Consider the following 19,413-nt stretch of genomic DNA (forward strand, 5'->3'; position numbering starts at 1 on the left):
CACATTCTAATGCGATATTTTCACAGTCCCTTCACCTGATAATGGGTGGTGCGCCGGCGGGTCCAGCCGGAACGGGAAAAACCGAAACCACCAAGGATCTGGGTCGGGCCCTTGGCATTATGGTGTACGTGTTCAACTGCTCCGAACAGATGGACTACAAATCGTGCGGCAACATCTACAAGGGTTTGTCGCAGACCGGGGCCTGGGGATGCTTCGACGAGTTCAACCGAATCTCGGTCGAGGTCCTGTCGGTGGTGGCCGTCCAGGTGAAATCGATCCAGGATGCAATCAAGGTAATTGAGTTTAATGTGTCAATTTTGTCGTCCGTCACTTTCTGGACTAGCAGAAACCCTCAAAACCCAGTTTAGAGAACAGAAAAAAAACGGACAGCGGTCGGAAGCAGAGCTAGTCTGTGCCCTGTCGAACGTTTGTGTTTGTATGATTGTATATCGTGTTTCTTTATACCTTTTTATTTCGTCTGTCTGGTACACTTTTTTTCGGTGTGGTTTGGTGTGAAGGGTGAACAAAAATATGCAACCCTTAGTGATATCAAGGTAAAACTTTAGAGACCATGTTTGCTGCACCGTCCCGGCTAGTATGTGTTGTAGGTCCCGTAAAACTGCATGCAGAGAACTTTTTTTTCGCCACAGGATGTGACACTTTCAAGGCCTCTTGTGTGTCGCCGTCAGGTCACCTTTCTCCAGTTAGGAAGGAAACTCTCATTGAAATTCATCTCCCGTGAACGTATTACTGTTCTTGTATGTGCACACTTCACACACATTGCATGCCGCGCATTCCGTGACGTTGTAATACACCGCACATAAGAGAGCACCCTTTCCTATTCACCAGCTCGACAGGTGAAAGCACCATCCATTCCAGCAAAGACCGACGATGCTAGCTAACACAGGAATGCAATCTCGTCGCCAAAAGGTAATCTAAATAATTCCACCGACGCTGATTGACCCCATCCGTCGTAATTGGCAGTCAAAGCCTGGGCAAAATTTTCCAATCTTGTCGATTGAGGTGGATCTGAAAGCATTTTTCGATACACGCGGAAGAGACCAGCTACCAAACAACCAGTTGCGTTCCATGTAGGCAGTTAGGAAGATGACACAGTCACGTTTCTCTAATGACTGGCTACGAAATGATTACACGCAATCGAGATGCCGCCGCAGAGATGTGTGTTTTCTAGATCGAAATTTGAATTTTTATCGACTGGAACTAAATGGAGAGTGTGTCGTCTGTCGCTACACGCTTTCATCTCGGTGCCGCTATGAATGTAGACTTTTTTTTTCTTATGGTAATTGGTTGATGTTAGGCATGTGTAATTTTGTATGTGCGACATGTCGCTGTTTGACGCAAATTTTCATCAAATTACAAGCCATGGAAGGCTCCGCAAAGGAATAGCATTTTATGTAGGTCATTAACGAGAGATGTTTGATTTTTCGAAGACAACATTTCGACAGTTCGACAGTTCGAATACCGACATTTCTCGACTGTGCTCTTACCCGAAGCGTCAGGCTGTAAAGGATAGTCCTTTCCAAGAACCCAAAAGAGTGCTGGGAATGGTAATAGTAGTAGGCTTAAATTTCGCGAAAATTACGTGCTCTTCCCAGTACAGTAGTTCAAAAACGTGAACCTCATCAAGTAGCCTATGTTGGGTGCATGAAATTTCTAAATCGTTAGTTTCATTGAAGGCTCTAAATGCGGGAAATGCAGCGGGAAATAGAACATTTTTCTATAGTAATTTTGGGTTGCCCTTAGTAACGGGTGTTTTGCAATTTTCAAGGCTTTTCGCCTACAGCAGCGATGAGCGTGAGTTTCACTGGCTTCGCTGACTGTGATTGGCTTTGCTTGGCTACTATAGAGTGAATTTCAGAATTTTTCCCAACCCTGCCCAAAAGTACCTGGTAAGCACGAGGGTTTATAAGATATGTACTGAATTTCTCAGGAATTTTCTTGTTGAGGACGAACTTCTGAATCATCAATATGACTGGAAACAGACATTACTGCAGTACTATCCTTAACATGTCTGGAAGCACCAATACTTAGTATTCCTTCCGGACCTCCAGACTTTTCCGTAATTCATATCCGGATGTTGAAAAGCGGTGGACTTTACTTTTTCATCCAGTGGACTTATATTTTGGTGGTATCATACGGTTTTGGCAGCCACATCTTTTGTATATGCTGCGAAAAAAGATCTTCTCACTTGGTTTAAGATCTTGTTTTTTGAACACATTTTCTGGCTTTAAGGCTGAGTGTCGTCGATCCACCACAGAGCTGAACACCAGTTATTTCTAAGCTCCAGCATCCTCAACAACTCTGTTACATCTCCCATGCATCCAAATTTTAACCCGTATAGGCCTGAGTGAAAGCAAAAATACTAAAACCCTTACCACTCAGCGAATACTTAACGGATTCAAATAATTTTTGGTCAGTGTACTGGCCCACACATCTTGTTTCTAGAAGTGGTCGGAGAAACTCTGGAATACTCCTGTAGCCGGAGTTATTGCGGTGGGTCACTGGGTCAAGTCGGGTAGAAAAAGGCGTTTTTTGGTACATGCCAAATTACACTGTTCGACAAAAAAATTTTTTTGGATGGATCAGGGACGCGTTTATATGGGTCTTGAAGTGCAAGAAAAGTGTAGAAAGAGGACGTTTTCAAATGATTTGCAGCACCCCTGGATTATTTTTTGATAAAGTTTGAAAATTTGGCATTTTTAATCACAAAAAGTGTAATAAGCAAAATATCAATATCTTTTGAAATTTAATTATTCAACCATTGAATTTGTCAAATCAATATTTTTTAGCACTGGATGACTTCAGGGAAATGTGCACTATTTCAGAAGAATATTGGCATCAATTTTGTACATGAATTTGAATTCGCATTTAGAATTCGCAAATAACAATGTTATCACATTTTTTTACAAACATCGTCTCCTGATAAACCAGCTAACGCATGTAAGACCACTAACATGTCAGTGTCCAACTTATATAAATTTTGTATTTCCAGCCCATATAAACATAACAGACACATCAATTCTCCGTAGTCGTATCCTTGTTGAAATCAAATGTTATTGGATTACATTGCTCATTGCTTTATCTAATGGAGCAAAAAATCAAATCAAATTAAATCAAGCGTCATCCTGAACCTCTAATAATTATTATATAATGAAATGTGTGAAATATATAAAAGATGTGTGAAATAGAAAAAAAAAAGTAGTATTTATATGGTGCACATCCTCACATACTTGCTTAATGATCGTTAACATTCCAAATTCATGTACAAAATTGATGCCAATATTCTTCTGAAATAGTGCACGTTTCCCTGAAGTCATCCAGTGCTAAAAAATATTGATTTGACAAATTCAATGGTTGAATAATTAAATTTCAAAAGATATTGATATTTTGCTTTTGCTTGCACTTTTTGTGATTAAAAATGCCAAATTTTCAAACTTTATCAAAAAATAATCCAGGGGTGCTGCAAATCATTTGATAACGGCCTCTTTCTACACTTTTCTTGCACTTCAAGACCCTTAGGAACGCGTCCCTGATCCATCCAAAAAATTTTTTTTTGTCGAACAGTGTTATCTTTATTTATTTCTCATTGCAATAATTTTAATTTACATAAATCATTAAGATCAGATATTCAACATTTTTGATGAAGTGTATTGCATCGTTTAGAATGTACTGGATGTGGCCACTCGGACTTAATGCCCTGGAGAACCGACTCTAGATTTGTTAGATGCTAAACCATTTCAAATCTCTAAAAGTACGGATCGAACATAATAGTTCACTAAAATGCGTTTCCGTAAGCTTCACACAGATGTTGAGACACAAATTGTGCACTTTATCATAAATTTGAGGCATCCCGGGCACTCGAAAATGGTAATTTGTAGGATCAATCAAAAGCAGTTGACATAATTACTCAATTTAATCGATTATCAGAAGGTTTACGTTGATGCATTTTTCTTCAAACTCCTTGATATAGTGGCCACATTATAGCCGATTCAGGAAATTATCTGTGACTTGAAATTCGCCTACCTCCAGGAGCATAGAAGCACAGAACTCTTGTCACCCGACCTGACCCAATGATCCACCGCAATAACTCCGGCCACAAGAACATTCCAGAGATCCTATGACCACTTTTAGAAACTAGATATGTGTGCCAGTATACTGACAAAAAATAATTGAAATCCGTTAAGTATTCGCTGAGCGGTAACAGTTTTAGTAATTTTTCTTTCACTCAGGCCTATACGGGTTAAATATCTCATCTGCTCCAAGTGTCTCAACAAATGAATCCTAATCGCAATATTTCGACTTCCAATTCATTCACAAGTTTTCGTCCTTTGCAAAGCGTTGGGGGTTTTCCGACTAACGATGAAGTAAATCGCGTATTCCACGCTAACTCATCAACTCTTGGCCTTAATCTACGAGTGGGGTCTCATATAGCAAAATGATAATGAGGTACCGCGGGGCAAGTGGGTAAATGGGGTAAGTGAAAATAATTGGTATATTTTACTGAATATGTGAATTAACGTTTTAAACTCATGCGTAAACCTTCGCAGCCATTCAGAACATTACGATAGGTAAGAGATTCCTGAGATTTTTCAACCATTATTGCATAATACAGCGAAAGATTGTTATCCTGTTAAATATAACTCCGTAACAAGTTTGCGGCGTGCAATCTTATTTTAATATTTTCAGCGGAAAAAAGTTGCGGAAAATAATTTTTTGTACCACTTTTAAGTTGTCCCCTCTGACAGTTTTAAACTGCAATGAAAAAAGTTTTAGATTTAAATTCGACATAGAACTAAAAATAACTAAATTATAACACCGCCAATTTCCCAATCACGTGGAGCAAGTGAAAAGTTTCTCATTAGAGATAAAATTTGTGTATATAAGGTGCGCAATTATCATAGAATAGCTGAACGTGCTGATAATTCAAGAAACACTATACTCAAAGCGCTAAATAAAGGTTGCCAAATATTATGATATTAATATGTGTACTTCGGACAGCCGATTAAAAGTAAGACGTTGATTGAAAAGTTCCAATATAAGAGAACGCACGGAAATCTCGTAGAATATCTATGTAAAGCTAGTTCAAAACATAAAAAATGGGGTATTGGTCTACCCACATAATAAAGTTTCGAAATACTTTATTGGAGGATTCCGTTTGATTTCTCACAAAGAGTTATCCGACGTCAAATCCGATTTTCATAAAAAACAAATAACGAGCGGTGAAAATTCTACAGAGCAGAAAAACAATTGCTGTCCCATGATGTAAGAACTACCATTGGAAATGTTGCAGTTATAATGTTGTCGAATCATTTCACCTAACATAACTGAACAGAAGAAACTTCAAGTAACAAGAATAAAATGTTCTTTGTTTACATGTTATTCATGTTATTATTCATTGGGACGCCTTAATAAATGTTAAAGGTAATAGGAATCGTGAATATAACTGTTAGTTTTTGAAATTATTGCTCAAAACGATACACTTTTCACTTGCCCCACTTATGAGGCAAGTCAAAAGTAAAGAGACGTTTTTCAAAAACTTTTTCTGTACTTTTTTTCTTCAAGTTTACATAAGAATCAATTTCAGCATACTGCTTATATTTGGTGGAAGTCAAGCTAAAAAATATACATGACCTCATTTGTTTTAATTTAAAGTCTCTAGAACTTGAAGAATACCACCTATGCGAAATCCATTACCCACTTGCCCCACGATACCTTACTCTACTCGAATGAAGTATTGTCACCTTGCTATATGAGGCCGAGATATCTAACCTCATGCCACTTGCAGAATAAGCCCAATACTTCTTTAGCGAAGACCTACAAAACGACGAAGGCTTCACTATACAACCAACGTCTAGCGTTGACAGAGCTTTCAACAAGCTATGTGTCCTATAGCGTCCTATCTCCAATGATCTGCAGCATGAGTGCTTCAGTGCTTTTGTTTATTAACATCACTTTATCCTGATTGCCGGCGTAAGGAAGGTCATTCTGACGGCCAGCAGGAATTCCTCCAAGAAATCCATCAGAAATTCATCCAGGTAATAGAATTCCCTTTAAAGTTCTTCCAGGGATTCCATCAGGAGAGTTCCCATCAGAAGTTATTGCGGGGAAATTCAAAAATTTGGATTGCTTCGCGGAAATAACGCGCAGCGAGCAATCCCCGCATATGAACCACAGCAATCATTGCAGGCTTGAGGAGACAAGGTTGATGACAGTAAGAAAAAGCTGTGTAGCGATTTTATGCTTATTTCCCTTTATCAAAGCTTTTATTTTCTTCACAAAGTTTGTAGTGATTTGGAATTAAGATAAGCTGAATCAGGCGTCCATGGATTCAAAAAGCCATCGGAATCAAACATGGATGATCTGATCCTGAATTCTCGAATGATACCGGAGTCTTTGAATGGAACATTCCGACAACGTTTCATTTACAACGAGAAGCGTATCACCCTGAGAGAGACTCGCGAAGAGGAAAAATATCAACGTCATATGTAGCCCAGTTTCCCCTCTCACGAAACGTCAAATGCAGCCCACCGTTTTTATGGCTGAAAAAGTGAAAAGTATTGTGTTCAAAGTAAACTGTTATTAAAAACCTCAGTCGGCGGAGCAGTTTTTCCAAAGTTGCTGATAATCTAAGCAGAATATTAATTATTTCTAATGGCTGCTACGTTTGCTGGCATGAAATTTCACTCAAACGGTTATCTATGATTCGATGTGATGCAAACTCAATCATTTTTTGCTGAGAAGTTCATGTGAGGATTTGAACAGCATGCGCATAATTGATATAAACACAAAGTGGAATAAGAAAAAAACTCAGCAATCACAGAAAAAGAAGACCGTCTTCGCGAGTCTCGTCTCAGGTATCACCCATTCAGAATTCTTCTTACAATACGTAGGAGACTAAATTACTCATCAGCTTCAACTCTCATACGTATATTGTGGCGCTTTTGATAACATTATCGTTCCTAACTCTTCATAAAGCATTTCAATTTCATAAATTTTTGAACACTTAGTTCATTTTGAGCATATGGAACAATTCTTATTATTATTCCTATACGCACATCTTTGCTTGTTCAAAAGTTTAATTCGTCAAAATATTCATACAAGTTATTGCAAAGTACAACATGTAAAATCTGAACAATGACAGACTGAAGCTTCAAAAAACCATGGGGGACTAGGATGAATTTGATGGAAATTTTTCAGATAGATTGAGTTGGATTTTCCAGGAATCAAAATTTTTCTTGCAACGCATAATATTGTAAGGATTACACTCTGACTCCATCAGAGATTCCATCAGGAACTCCATCAATATTTCCTCAAGAATTTCATCAGGAGTACTTCTAAAGATTTAATCATGAGTTCCACGAAGGATTACATCAGGAGTTCCATCAGGGTTTCCATTGGGAGTTTCTCTAGGGATTCCTTCGGAAGTTTCTCTATGGATTCCATCATGAGCCCTTCAAGGGATTCCATCAAAAGTTCCTTCAGAGATTCCATCTGGAATTCCTCCAGGGATTGCACCAGGAGTTCCTTCAAGGATGTCATCAGGAGTTCATCCAATGATTCCATCAGGAATTCCTTCAATAATATCTTCAAGAATTTCTGCAACGAAGGAATTCATCAAAGGAATCCATCAGAAGGAATCCCTATACAGTTAACTCTCCCTTACTCGATATTCTGTATCTCGATATTTCCCCTAACTCGATGGAACACGCGGTCCCTTCAATCTAGCATGCTTCGATACTTCTGTAAGTCAATACCTCTCTAACTCGATGTTCCCTAACTCGATGCGATCTGTTTGAGTTTCCTATGTGAGATTACCTCTCTAACTCGATATTTTCATGAAAAGTCCCAAATGTCCTCCAAATGTTAATAAATTTCATGAATTTGAACTTTATGATTAAATTGAGAGTACAATTAAGGTTTACTACCCATTTCTGGGTGATAAAATTTTCAATTTTTTCAGGCCATTATAAAAGTGCAACATAGGTAAAATGTGGCAAAATTGTATTATTTTTCTTGTTAAAATCACTATTTTGAATGTATTTTGTCAAAATAATGAAAAGTTTAAAATTTGAAAAATATGTGTTCTGTATCTCGATACCTCCCTAACCCGATGGTCCCTTCAATATCGAGTTAGGGAGAGTTGACTGTAGTAGGATTCTATCAGGAGTATCTTCACAGATGAGCCAGTATTGGACTGCAAATCTCGTTAATAAAGATAATAGTAATTAAAATTCTTCCAGAGACTCTATCAGGAGTTCCTCCAGAGATTATATCAGGAGTTTCTCGAGAAATTCCGTCAGCATTTATTCTACACAGCTAAAAATATGTTGTAAATTTCAGTTTATTTTCATGCACATATTTGGAGCATCAACATAAACTGAAATGTCAACGACAAATCGCTTATTTTTCAATCGAATGCACTTTAAATTTACATGATCATGTAACATTCAACCATCTTTAGTTGAAAATTAAACGTGATGCTGTAACAATAGATGAATTTTATTTACTTTTTGTTTTCAAAGAACGTTGTTATGCACACTTTGAAAAAATCATGTAATTTTGTGTCATTTAAGACCGACATATTAAAGCGAGTAAAATGACGCAATATTACGTTTGATTTTATAATTCCCTCATGGTTTTGTGAGCAAATGTAGTAATTTTACTAGTGTTCTTTTTGAGTGCTGTAAATTTCAAACATGACATAATTGATAATTACATATCAACATAACCTCAATAATTTCAATATATTCCCCGTTCATTTCTTTCGGACACTGATTGTGATTAATAACAAACACTTGTTTCAATATTTATTTTCACATTTCACATCGTTTTTTATTCTTTGATATGATATTATACAATGAATTTTATCCTGAAGGATTGATTGCTGTATCGCTGGATCCAAGAGGAACATCTTCCATGAAGTCGATGCAAGCTGCAGCTCCACGCGCCAACACGGGCACGATGATAAATACTGATTACTTAAAACCCTTCATTATTCACCTTTTTTTTCACTTAAAAGCTGTCAAGTTAAGTTCTTCGCACTGAATTTACGTCAAAGATTTGACTCAATAGAAAAAATCACTTGCCTTCTGCATGCTGTGTTTACTCCGATGGCGTTTGACGTTTCACCGACGTTCTGCGTTGGAGCCATCGTTCAAGTAATTTTAAGTCATTATGCTGTAAAATCCAGTTAAGTGTCAAAATACAGCAGGTCATGTCTCCAAACGGAACTGAATTTAAGTGATTTCATGCTTATGTCATAGTGCATTTAAAATTGATTCAAATTTCAATTTGTGTCATGATCAATTACGTCAGTATCGATGACTGCGTCATCCGCAAAAATGAGATTTTTTTAGTGTGTGGTGTTGACTGTCTGATACATACTGTTTATTGTTATTCGCATTAGTGTGATACATTAGAGACTCATATAATAGGGTGGTTCAAATACAACATCTCCCCTCTTCCGTTAAGCTAATATTGTTGATAATAAAAACAAGTAACGACAAAAGGATTACAACTTATAATCCGCTAACTTCGCTGGTTTTCTAATCTCCCTCTTTGGACGAGTCTTCGGTTTTGATATTGGTTCACGCTGATGGTTGACCCCACGATGTATTTCGGGTTGTGATGTTATCTGCGGCGGGCCATCTGGAACCAGTATTGTCTCGGGCTTATTGATGGTTGTTTTGTTATAATCACGTCTTTCGAATACTATTTGATTCTTGTTTTCGATTGGAGTTCCCTTGCGTTGATCTTCATTCTGCTGCTCCATGATTGGTTGCTTCACAGAATCATCGCTTCGTTGCATGTTGGACTTGTGGTTGTCACCAGGTTTAACATGCACTGCACTCCGCCTGTAAACTCTGCCATCCTTAGTTTGTACCTCGCAAGACTGGTCCGAAAATTTACCCATCAGTGTTGCTTGCTCCCAAACCTTAGTCACATCAGGCCTTCGCTGAATTACGACATTGCCACCAACTTGCAAATCTGGTAGAACCTTCGCTTTTTTGTCATAGCTTGCCTTGACCTGGGAGGGAGAAACCAATACAAAATTTCTGTACGTCATAGTGAGCCGAGATTCCGCTGTCACGAACTGTCACTGTGAGCCCAGATCTCAAACATTGGACTAACATGAAAAAAGCGCGTAACTGATTAAAACACATTTTTGTATTTCTTCAAAAGTGATAAAAATCGAATGAAAATCAATTCATGCACATAACGCAAGTAATGTCACGTGAGCACCATTTAATCTGATTGAACATAAAGCATTGAAAAACGCATCATTCTACTTTTTCCAATGAAAATGAATATTTAGTACATAGAAAACTGTAGCCCTTTTTTCATGTTTGTCAGGAAAGATCGAAGGTGCACAACAAAAGGAAACTACCGATTTTCTCGAAGCCTGCCTTGATTGTTGTTGGCAAGCTGGAGTTATCTTGCAGTTCAAAATAACGTTGTCTTATATTTCGTGTGTAGTATCGGTGCCTCCCTCCCAGGCCTTGACTATCTTTCTCTTGTGCGCAATCCGTTCTTCAACACGTGATGCTTGCGCTGGCTGCAACTTATTTGTGATGGTGGGTACTACTCCACGTGTGTTCCTCGAGAAAATTCGCTGATTGGGACTAGCACCGACAGCATTCGGCGTGTTCCGATGCTGTTGTAGTGCTTGCCAAAAATCAGTCCCACTCTTAGTGCACTTCTTGAATAACTGCTTCATAGACTTAACCGCTGATTCGGCTTTGCCATTTCCTTGAGCGTGGTATGGCGATGACGTCACGTGCTTAAATCTCCATTCCTTAGCAAATCGATTCCATTCTTCGTTGTCAAACTTGGGCCCATTGTCAGTAACCACTACTTGCGGAGTTCCATGCCTCGCAAAATTACGCTTGCAAGCAGTAACGATGGTTTTTGTCTTCGTGTTCTCCATGAAATCCACTTCGATGAAGTCCGAGAAGCTATCGGCCGTAACCAACAGAATTAGTTTTTTTTTCATCTTGTTTAATCTCGCCCAAATCAATATTCACTCTCTGGAACGGATATTCCGGTATCTGATGTGTCATCATCGGAGGCTTGCATTGACTGGCGCTGAATTCCAAACAGATCTCGCAGTTTCGCACGTAGTTGCTAATCTGATCCGTCATGCCTGGCCAGAATAATGATTCTCGAGCAGCACGTAACGTGTAGTCGATTCCCAGGTGCGCAACGTGCAGCTTTTCAATCAATCGCTTCCGAAGACATTTCGGTACAACAATTCGATCGCCCTTGAATATCACTCCTCGGAACATTGTTAGCTCGTTTTGAAAAGTGCGGTAGGGCAACAATTCATCGTTCAGTTCTTCCTTTTTTTCAGGCCAACCTTCGATCAGTACTCTCATGAGGCTACACAGCGTTTGATCCTTTTTGGTTTCTGCTGCTATTTCTTCGAACCACTCATCTGAAAGGTTGATTAGCTCCACCACATTCGTACTTGCAATTTCACTGAAGGCTGCATTCACTTTCTCTAACTGCACTACCTCCGCCTCAAGGTAGCTTGGTGGCTCGGTTGCAGTTCTGGACAACAAATCGGCAATATACATCTCGCTTCCTCTTTTGTATTGCACGTCGATGTCATATCTCTGAAGAGTCATCCTCATTTTTTGGAGTCTAAGAGGTGCTTCGGTAATTGGCTTTCTGAAGATATCCTCTAACGGTTTATGGTCCGTTTCGATCAGGACTTTTCGTCCAGCGACATACTGATCATGTCGCTTGCAGGCAAACACAATGGCTCACGTTCAATAGACGCATAGTTTTTTTCAGTCTTCGTCAGCGTCCTTGATACGTATGCAATGGGCCTTCCATCTTGCAGCAGAACGCATCCAACCCCTAGTTGACTTGCGTCGCACTGAATCGTCAGTGGCTCGGATGGGTCGTAGTATCTCAGTATTGGCGTTTGAGTTACTAATTGCTTGATCTGATTGAATGCATCAGCTGCTTCTTTGTTCCATACATATTCGACGGATTCTCGTGTCAATCTTCTTAAAGGAGCACTGACATCTGCTAGCATTGGCATGAAGCGACCCAGATATGTTATCAGTCCTAGGAATGTCATCAATTGCTTTCCATCCGATGGTTCCGGAATTCTCAGCACTGCCGCAATCTTGCTTGGATCTGGCTTTACTCCATTATCTGTCAAAATGTGGCCGAAAAAACGGCACCGATGACAGCGCCACTTTTGCTTTTGACCGATTTAGCTTCAGGCATCGTTCCCGGAATCTCTGCATGGCAATCTCTAGATTACGATTGTGATCCAACATCGCTTCTTCTACGGTGTCGCCGCTCCCAAACACAATGATGTCGTCAGCGATGCAACGCACTCCACGTAGACCCGAAATCACCTGCTGTTGCGCTTTCTGGTATACTTCAGGTGCCGACGATATTCCAAACGGCATCCGCTTCCAGCGATATACGCCCATGGGTGTCCAAAATGCCGTCAAATCAGCGCTTGGGTCGTCCAGCTCTAAATGCCAGAAACCGTTCTTGGCATCGAGAACCGTAAAGATTTTAGCTTTCGCAAAATCCGGCAACATCTCTTCTATTGTGGATATTTGATGATTTGCTCTTTTCACTGCACGATTCAATTCAGCGGGATCTAAACACAACCGTAACTTGGTGCCTCTTTTAACCAGTACCAGGTTGCACATCCAATCCATGTGTCTGTTCACCGGTTCTACTATACCTTTCTTCTCGAGGTCGTCAATTTTGGCTTTCAATTCAGGTAGATAGGCCAAATGAATGCGTCGAGGCTTCTGCTGGACCGCTGTAATAGAATCGTTGATTTCAATTTTGAATTTTCCGTCGAATTTTCCATCCCCTTCAAACACGTCTTTGTACTTACTTAAGATCTGATCGCATTCGTGTTGAAGAGTGCAGAGGCTGTACATATCGTGTACCTGTATGATGCCTAAATCAATTGCGGAAAGCGAAGACAGCAGCGGTGGTCGATTTTGTTTGACCACAATAAATGTCAATCGCTTGATTCCATTCTTCAGCCTAATCATCAAGTCAGTTTGACCCATTGGCGCAATCACTTTTCCGGAGTAACATCTCAATTTTATGTTTGTGCGGCTCAGCTTTTTAACTGGCGTGAGGCGTTCGAAATCCTTGTAGCACATGACGTTGACTCGTGCTCCCGTATCAACTTGAATTTCGAAAGGTATGGTTTTCTTCTCTGCAACGATCACTTTCAGCTTTACCATTATTTTACCGGCATCTTTGCTGTCGTCGATTTTAGCAATGTCCACAAACTCGCATTCTTCTTCGGTGTCGGAATCTTCGGATCCTCCCGAACTGTCCACTACTCGACGAACGTTTCGTTTGACCTGCTTCTTTTTATTTTTCCTCCAACAAACGATCTTGAAATGATTTTTTCTTCCACATTCCAGGCATTTTTTCCGAAAGCCGGACATTTCGTCTTCTCCAGAACATGTTCTCCGCCACAATACCGACACTGCTTCTCCATCTCTTTAGTAGCCGTCACTTTGAAAGTGTTTCGAGATTCTTCGCGACTTGCGGACATCCTTTCGTATTTTTTAGCCAATTCTTCAATCTCCTGATGATCCTTCACTTTCTTTACCATTTCAGCCATCGTTGCATCTCCCGCTTTGAGAAGCACCTTCCGCATTTCATGGTTTCCGATACCAGTGATCATCCGGTCTTTCAACACTTCTTCCTCCTGAGCCTCATCGTACTCACATTTCTTCACTTTTCTCCTCATCCTCTTCACAAAATCCTCGATCCTTTCTTCGTCTTGCTGACAAATCGTATTGAATTCCGCTCTTTCCACTCTTACGTCTCTCTGTGGAATTAAGTGTTTTCCTAACTCCTCCAGAATTGCATCCGTTGACTCCTTCTGTTCCGCAGTCAGTGGGAGCTCGTCAATCAGCATCACTGCATCAGCTCCAATTACTGCCATCAACGTTGCTACCTGTTGTACTGCAGGTTTCTTCGCCAATTCCGTGGCCAGAGCGTAGTACTTCCATTGGAGTTTGAAGACGTTAACGGCTTCTTCGTTGTCGCCGTCCAGTCTAAGCGAAGCGGGAATCGGAATATTCGACATTTCGAGGTTATGTCTCCGACGCACACGAAAAATCCAAATTTATCGGAAGTTTGGATCAATCAACGTTAATCGTTCGCGAATAATTCCCGGACGCACCGTTTTCCGGTACTCTCACGCAACAATTTCAAGTTTTACGCGTATTTTTCTGGAAAATATCTCACTTTTGACACCATGTTTTCCAAAGAACGTTGTTATGGTGTTGACTGTCTGATACATACTGTTTATTGTTATTCGCATTAGTAAGATACATTAGAGACTCAAATAATAGGGTGGTTCAAATACAACACTTTTACTATACCCTTCTGTTTACGCTACATTGAAATTAAGATATTTTTATCTATGTAGGAATATCATAAGGAGTTCCACTAGGGATTCTATCTGGAATCTTATCAGGAGTTCCTATAGAGATTCCTCCAGGAGTTCCTCTAGAGATTACATCAGAAGTTTCTTCAGAGATTCCACCAGGAACTCCTCCAGGAATTATACCACAAGTTCAGGAGTTCTTTCAGGGATTTGATCAGGAGTTGCTTCAAGGATTTCATTAGTAGTCCCTTTAGATTCCATTAGGAGTTCCTCCAGAGAAGATCTTCTAGGGATTACTGCAGGATTTTCTCCAATAATTTGATTAGGGATTTTATCGGGTTTTCCTCTAATGATTTCAAGATTTCTCCAGGGATTCTATCAAAAGCTTCTGTACACACTTAATTTATTTCGCCGAGGCCGGCAAAACTAATTGTCGAGAATCCAACAGCTGAGATCTCGGCGAAAATTTCGATAAATGTTCAAAATGCCGAACAGACTGCAAAACGAAAAACTCATCCAGCTGTCAAAATTTGCTGACCAAATCGGTAATGCTTTGCCGAAAGTTTCGGCATATTTACCGAAATTCAGTAATGTTTATTGTTTTTTTTTATTTCACTGAATCAGATAAAAATAGCAGAAGAAAACAAGATTCAAACATTTAAAATTAAGCAATTTTATTTATGTTTTTTGCAGAAAAAAAAAAACAAATATTTAATTGATGTTGAGGCGACGCAGCTCACAGCAAAAAAATTACAAACACCACTGAAACATTTTCCCTCATGTTTTTTATACAGTTTGGGTTGTTCTTGAACGCTCCGAATATAGTTGTGTCTGAAAAGAAAAGTAAATTGAAAATGTTTGCATATTCAATTGACTTTATGTGCAAAACTAACAACAGAAATAAAAATTCATTTCAATAACTTACATGAAGAGTCCAGCTTCTAAAAATACTTTTGCACTTTTCCTTTCGTCGATCGCACGTGTTTGAAAGTTTTGACAGATCCACTTTGCCGAATCTCGGTAAACTAATTCGTTTGCCAAATACTGTGGCAATTTGAAATACTGAATTACGGTAATTAATATAAATAACCGATTTTCGGCACTTCACATCTGTAAAGTGTCAAATTTCAACGAGATTTCAGATAAAATACGATTTACCGGCCGAGTTCGTTAATTTGCTTTACCGAAACCAAATTTAACAAATAAGTGTGTAGGAATTCCACTGCCCATACTCGCAATACAGTCCCATTAGGAAAATCGTCATGTCGAGAAAAACGCTTCTAAACATATTTTCAAATGTGTTCGTTCCACCGCTGCTGATAGCAATAAATCGTGGTAGCATTACTCTACACATTATCATTACAATATTATAAAATCGTCAACAAGTGTAACACGGTTAAAATGGTAGTTTCTGAAGTCCAAATCTGGGACCCAAGTCAATGGGACTCGTTATCCGAGTACTTCTCTAGCCAACCGCAATTATACCCGCATACCAGTCCCATTCCTTAGGACTCGCTTACTTTGTTATAACGCTCGTTGACACATTAATATTGAAGTTTACAATTGATCACAAGGCATTTTTCCTTCTGAAACTTTTAGTAGGTACTCGCATGTTTTAATTGCAAATTTACTTCGAAGTACTATTCGGTGGTAGGTACTATACTTTAAACAATGATAATGTTGAAAATTTGATTTGTCTGTTTCTGTCGACCGCTTGGTTGAATCCCCCCACTGCACAGGAGCGTTGGATTTGAACCATACCGAGGAATATAACTAATAGAGCAAGTTTTGGATCTTAATGACGACAATCGCTTCAATCATGCGATTCCCCATGTGTGGATAATACTGTTGTGTGTCCAGAACCATCCTTTCTCGGCATTAGATGTTATATATACTCCGTATGACTATGAAAATCCTGTCGATGATACCAATGGCGATGTGCGCGAAAAACGTCCCCTTTCATACCGACGAAAGTTGAGCCTGCCGGAGATTTCGTTTACAATTATTTAAATAAGTTGACAATTGGCCAAACCTTCTTTCAAGGAGATTCTATTTTTCTTGTTTTTTTAGCCTCGCAAGGATATATACTTTTAGTTGTGGTTCTATAATTTATTGCAACAGAAGTCACTCTAGAAAATGTTCATGTCAAGCTAGAATAAGTATTTTTTGTGAATAAACATGGTTTTAATCAGTATACTTTGTGATATTTCATCTTTTAATGAAATGAAAACCACGATGCAAGATTACAAAAATGTATTATCAAAATGGGTTTGTTTCAATTTCCTCATGATCAACTAATGGGACTGTTATGCGGGTATTTGTAATATGGGACGCACATGGTTTGGTATTTTTTCCAGTTTTTGTCCATACAAAGATCCAATTTTAAGCATGATTTGAGGAAGTACACTAAAAATAAACATCATTCACGGAGCTAACTCAAAAATGGATAAAATTCATATGGGACTGTTATGCGAGTATGGGCAGTCCAGCAGGTGTTCAATCAGAGATTCCACCTGGAATGCCTACAGGGGTTCTTTCAAAAGCTTCTCTAGGGATTCCATCAGGAGTTCCTTTGGAGATTGCACCTGGAATTTCTCAAGAGATTTTATCAGGGGTTCCTCAAACAATTCTATCAGGATTTTTTCTTGGGATTGTATAAGGAGTTCCGCCGCACATACTATCAGGAATCCCTTCAGGGATTTCATCTGGAGTTCCTATAAGAATCCCGTACGGAGTTACTTCACAGATTCCATTAGGAGTTCCTCCAGGGACTACATCAGAAGCTCTTCTAGGGATTACTCCAGGATTTCCTCCAATGATTCGATTAGGGATTTTATCGGGATTTCCTCTAATGATTTCAAGATTTCTTCAGGAATTCCTCTAAGGTTATTCTGAGTTCCATCAGCCTATTAACTGCGTATTCCTCCAGGAATTTATCAAGGGATTCTACAAGAATTATTCAAGGGATGCTTCCAGGTATTCTTCAAGGGAGCCCTTCCGGAGTTAATCCGGAGTTACAGTTAACTCTCCCTTACTCGATACTCCGTATCTCGATATCGAGTTAGAGAACCATAGTAAAAGTTGGTTTTCATGGCTAACTCGATGGTCCCTTGGAACGCAGTTGCACTGCTTTTGTGTTCTGTAAGTCGATACCTCCCTAACTCGATGGTCCCTTCAATATCGAGTAAGGGAGAGATGACTGTAATTCAAGTTATCCAAGGAATTATTATCTCCAAGGATCCTCAAGGGTTGTCTGGAATTCCTCCTGGGATTTTCCCAGAAATTTTTTGTAAGGATTCTATCAAGAGATTCCTTCCGAAATTTCTCAAGGAATTTATCGCGGAATATTTCCTGGAATTCTTGGGGGTTTTCAGGAATTCCTACAGTAATTTCACCAAAATATTTTTATAAAGTTTTCACAAGTAATTTTAAATCCACCACTACAGTGACTATATGACGAGTTTCTACTGGGATTCATAAAAGGAATTCCTTCAGGGATTCCTCTGAGAATTTCTTCAGTACTTCCACCAGGAATTCCTTTAAAAATTCCGCTAGGATTTGCTCTAAGAATTCCTACTAAAAATCCCCCTAAAAATCCTCCAGGGATTCCTCTAAGGATTCCACTAGAGGATCCTCCACGGATTGCATCTGGAATTCACTCAGGTTATTCTCCATGATTTCCATCAGGAACACCTTCAAGGATTTCAGCTGAAATTCTCATAGGTATTCCACTAAAAATTCTTTCAGGAACTCCACCAAAATGTTTCCGGTGATTTTATCGGGAATTCAAAAAATCCTCTAGAGGTTCTTCCAAAACATTCTGGCAAAAACCCTTCAATTTCTTATAGAATTTGACCACAATTTCCTTTAAAGATTACACCAGTAATTCCTTCAGAGACTTCACCAGTATTTTCACTTATTATTTTACCAGTAATTTTTTGAGAGAGGAGAAATTTCCCTGGGCTTGGGATTATATTTTCCAGTGAGCGATGAATTTTGATAATTGATCGCTGTTGTTAGTAGTTTTGATTAGATATTGGGTAAATTTCAAAGCAATGGCAACCTTTTTATTACAAAATTTAGATTTCATCTTCTGACCTTAAGATTCTGGTTAAACTACTGTACTATGCAGTTGGGCTGCACTAGGCTATCACTCATCAAAATTACTTTCACTTCGGGAAAATATAATTTCAAACTGGCGAGAAGATTACAAACTGAGGGTGGGTTAGGAGCACAGTCAGACCCTTGAATGTGCAATGTGGGGTAGTAATTGGGAATGCCATTGACGGTTTGTAATCTTCTACGAGGTTTTCGAAAACCAACAGGGCGCGTGCACCGGGTTGCGGATAGGAGCAAAGAGAGATCAATAGCATCTACCTAAAAGTTGCATTTTAATCGTCAATCAAAGTAGACGTGTTTTTTATTCGCTGAAACCCGCGCGCGACTCGATTTTGTTTTAATTATTCTATTTTTTGCGTACGTCATGAACTGCGAAATTTGTGCTTTGGACGCTTCTGCCGACTCGGTATTGTGGACATGTGCGGGGTGTCCACGTAAATTCCACGCCGCGTGTATCGGTGTTACGGTGCAGCGGAGTTCATTGAGGAGGAAAGATAGAAAATTGATTGACTTCACCTCATATGTTTTGCCTTGCTGTGAGTCTTGCCAAGAACTCGTACAAGCAAAATTGGACATAAAAAAGCTGAATGAAGAGCATAAACTTCTAACAGAGCAGCTCCATGCTAATACAGAAGTGTTGCATCGCTTCAATTTAAATAATGAAAAACCAAGCATAATCAACGAAGCTTTTGAAGGACTTGAGATTCTGATGTCTGCAATAAAAAATGAGCTGGCTATTATTAACAAGTCAAGTAGCTTGGCTGGAAGCGTTGCAACTATAAAAAATCACATAACGACGGTTCTTGACATAGTTGCCCAGAAAAACAATGATTATTTGACAAATACGTTAACATCATTTAAGTCCGATGTATCCA

At 39.2% G+C, this 19,413-nt stretch overlaps 1 protein-coding gene and 1 long non-coding RNA gene across 6 annotated transcripts in view; one reads left to right on the plus strand and one right to left on the minus strand.

Annotated features, from left to right (window-relative positions):
• LOC5577392 (dynein beta chain, ciliary) overlaps positions 1 to 19,413 on the plus strand; it is a 90,278-nt gene that overhangs the window by 52,257 nt on the left and 18,608 nt on the right. For 3 of the 5 annotated variants that reach the window (XM_021837864.1, XM_021837865.1, XM_021837866.1), the window contains one exon: positions 27 to 293. In XM_021837864.1, coding sequence (XP_021693556.1) covers positions 27 to 293 — 267 coding nt within the window. Of the gene's footprint in view, positions 1 to 26; positions 294 to 518; positions 555 to 19,413 lie in introns of all 5 variants that reach the window. The other 2 variants (XM_021837862.1, XM_021837863.1) reach the window with 1 other exon arrangement.
• Positions 9,382 to 10,667, minus strand: LOC110674130. Its single transcript, XR_002498691.1, has 2 exons — positions 10,526 to 10,667; positions 9,382 to 10,048 (listed from the first exon to the last, which is right to left on the minus strand). It is a non-coding gene; the product is annotated as an uncharacterized LOC110674130 (long non-coding RNA).

The sequence above is a fragment of the Aedes aegypti genome, chromosome 1 (genome assembly GCF_002204515.2).
Source record: "Aedes aegypti strain LVP_AGWG chromosome 1, AaegL5.0 Primary Assembly, whole genome shotgun sequence".
NCBI lineage: Eukaryota > Metazoa > Arthropoda > Insecta > Diptera > Culicidae > Aedes > Aedes aegypti.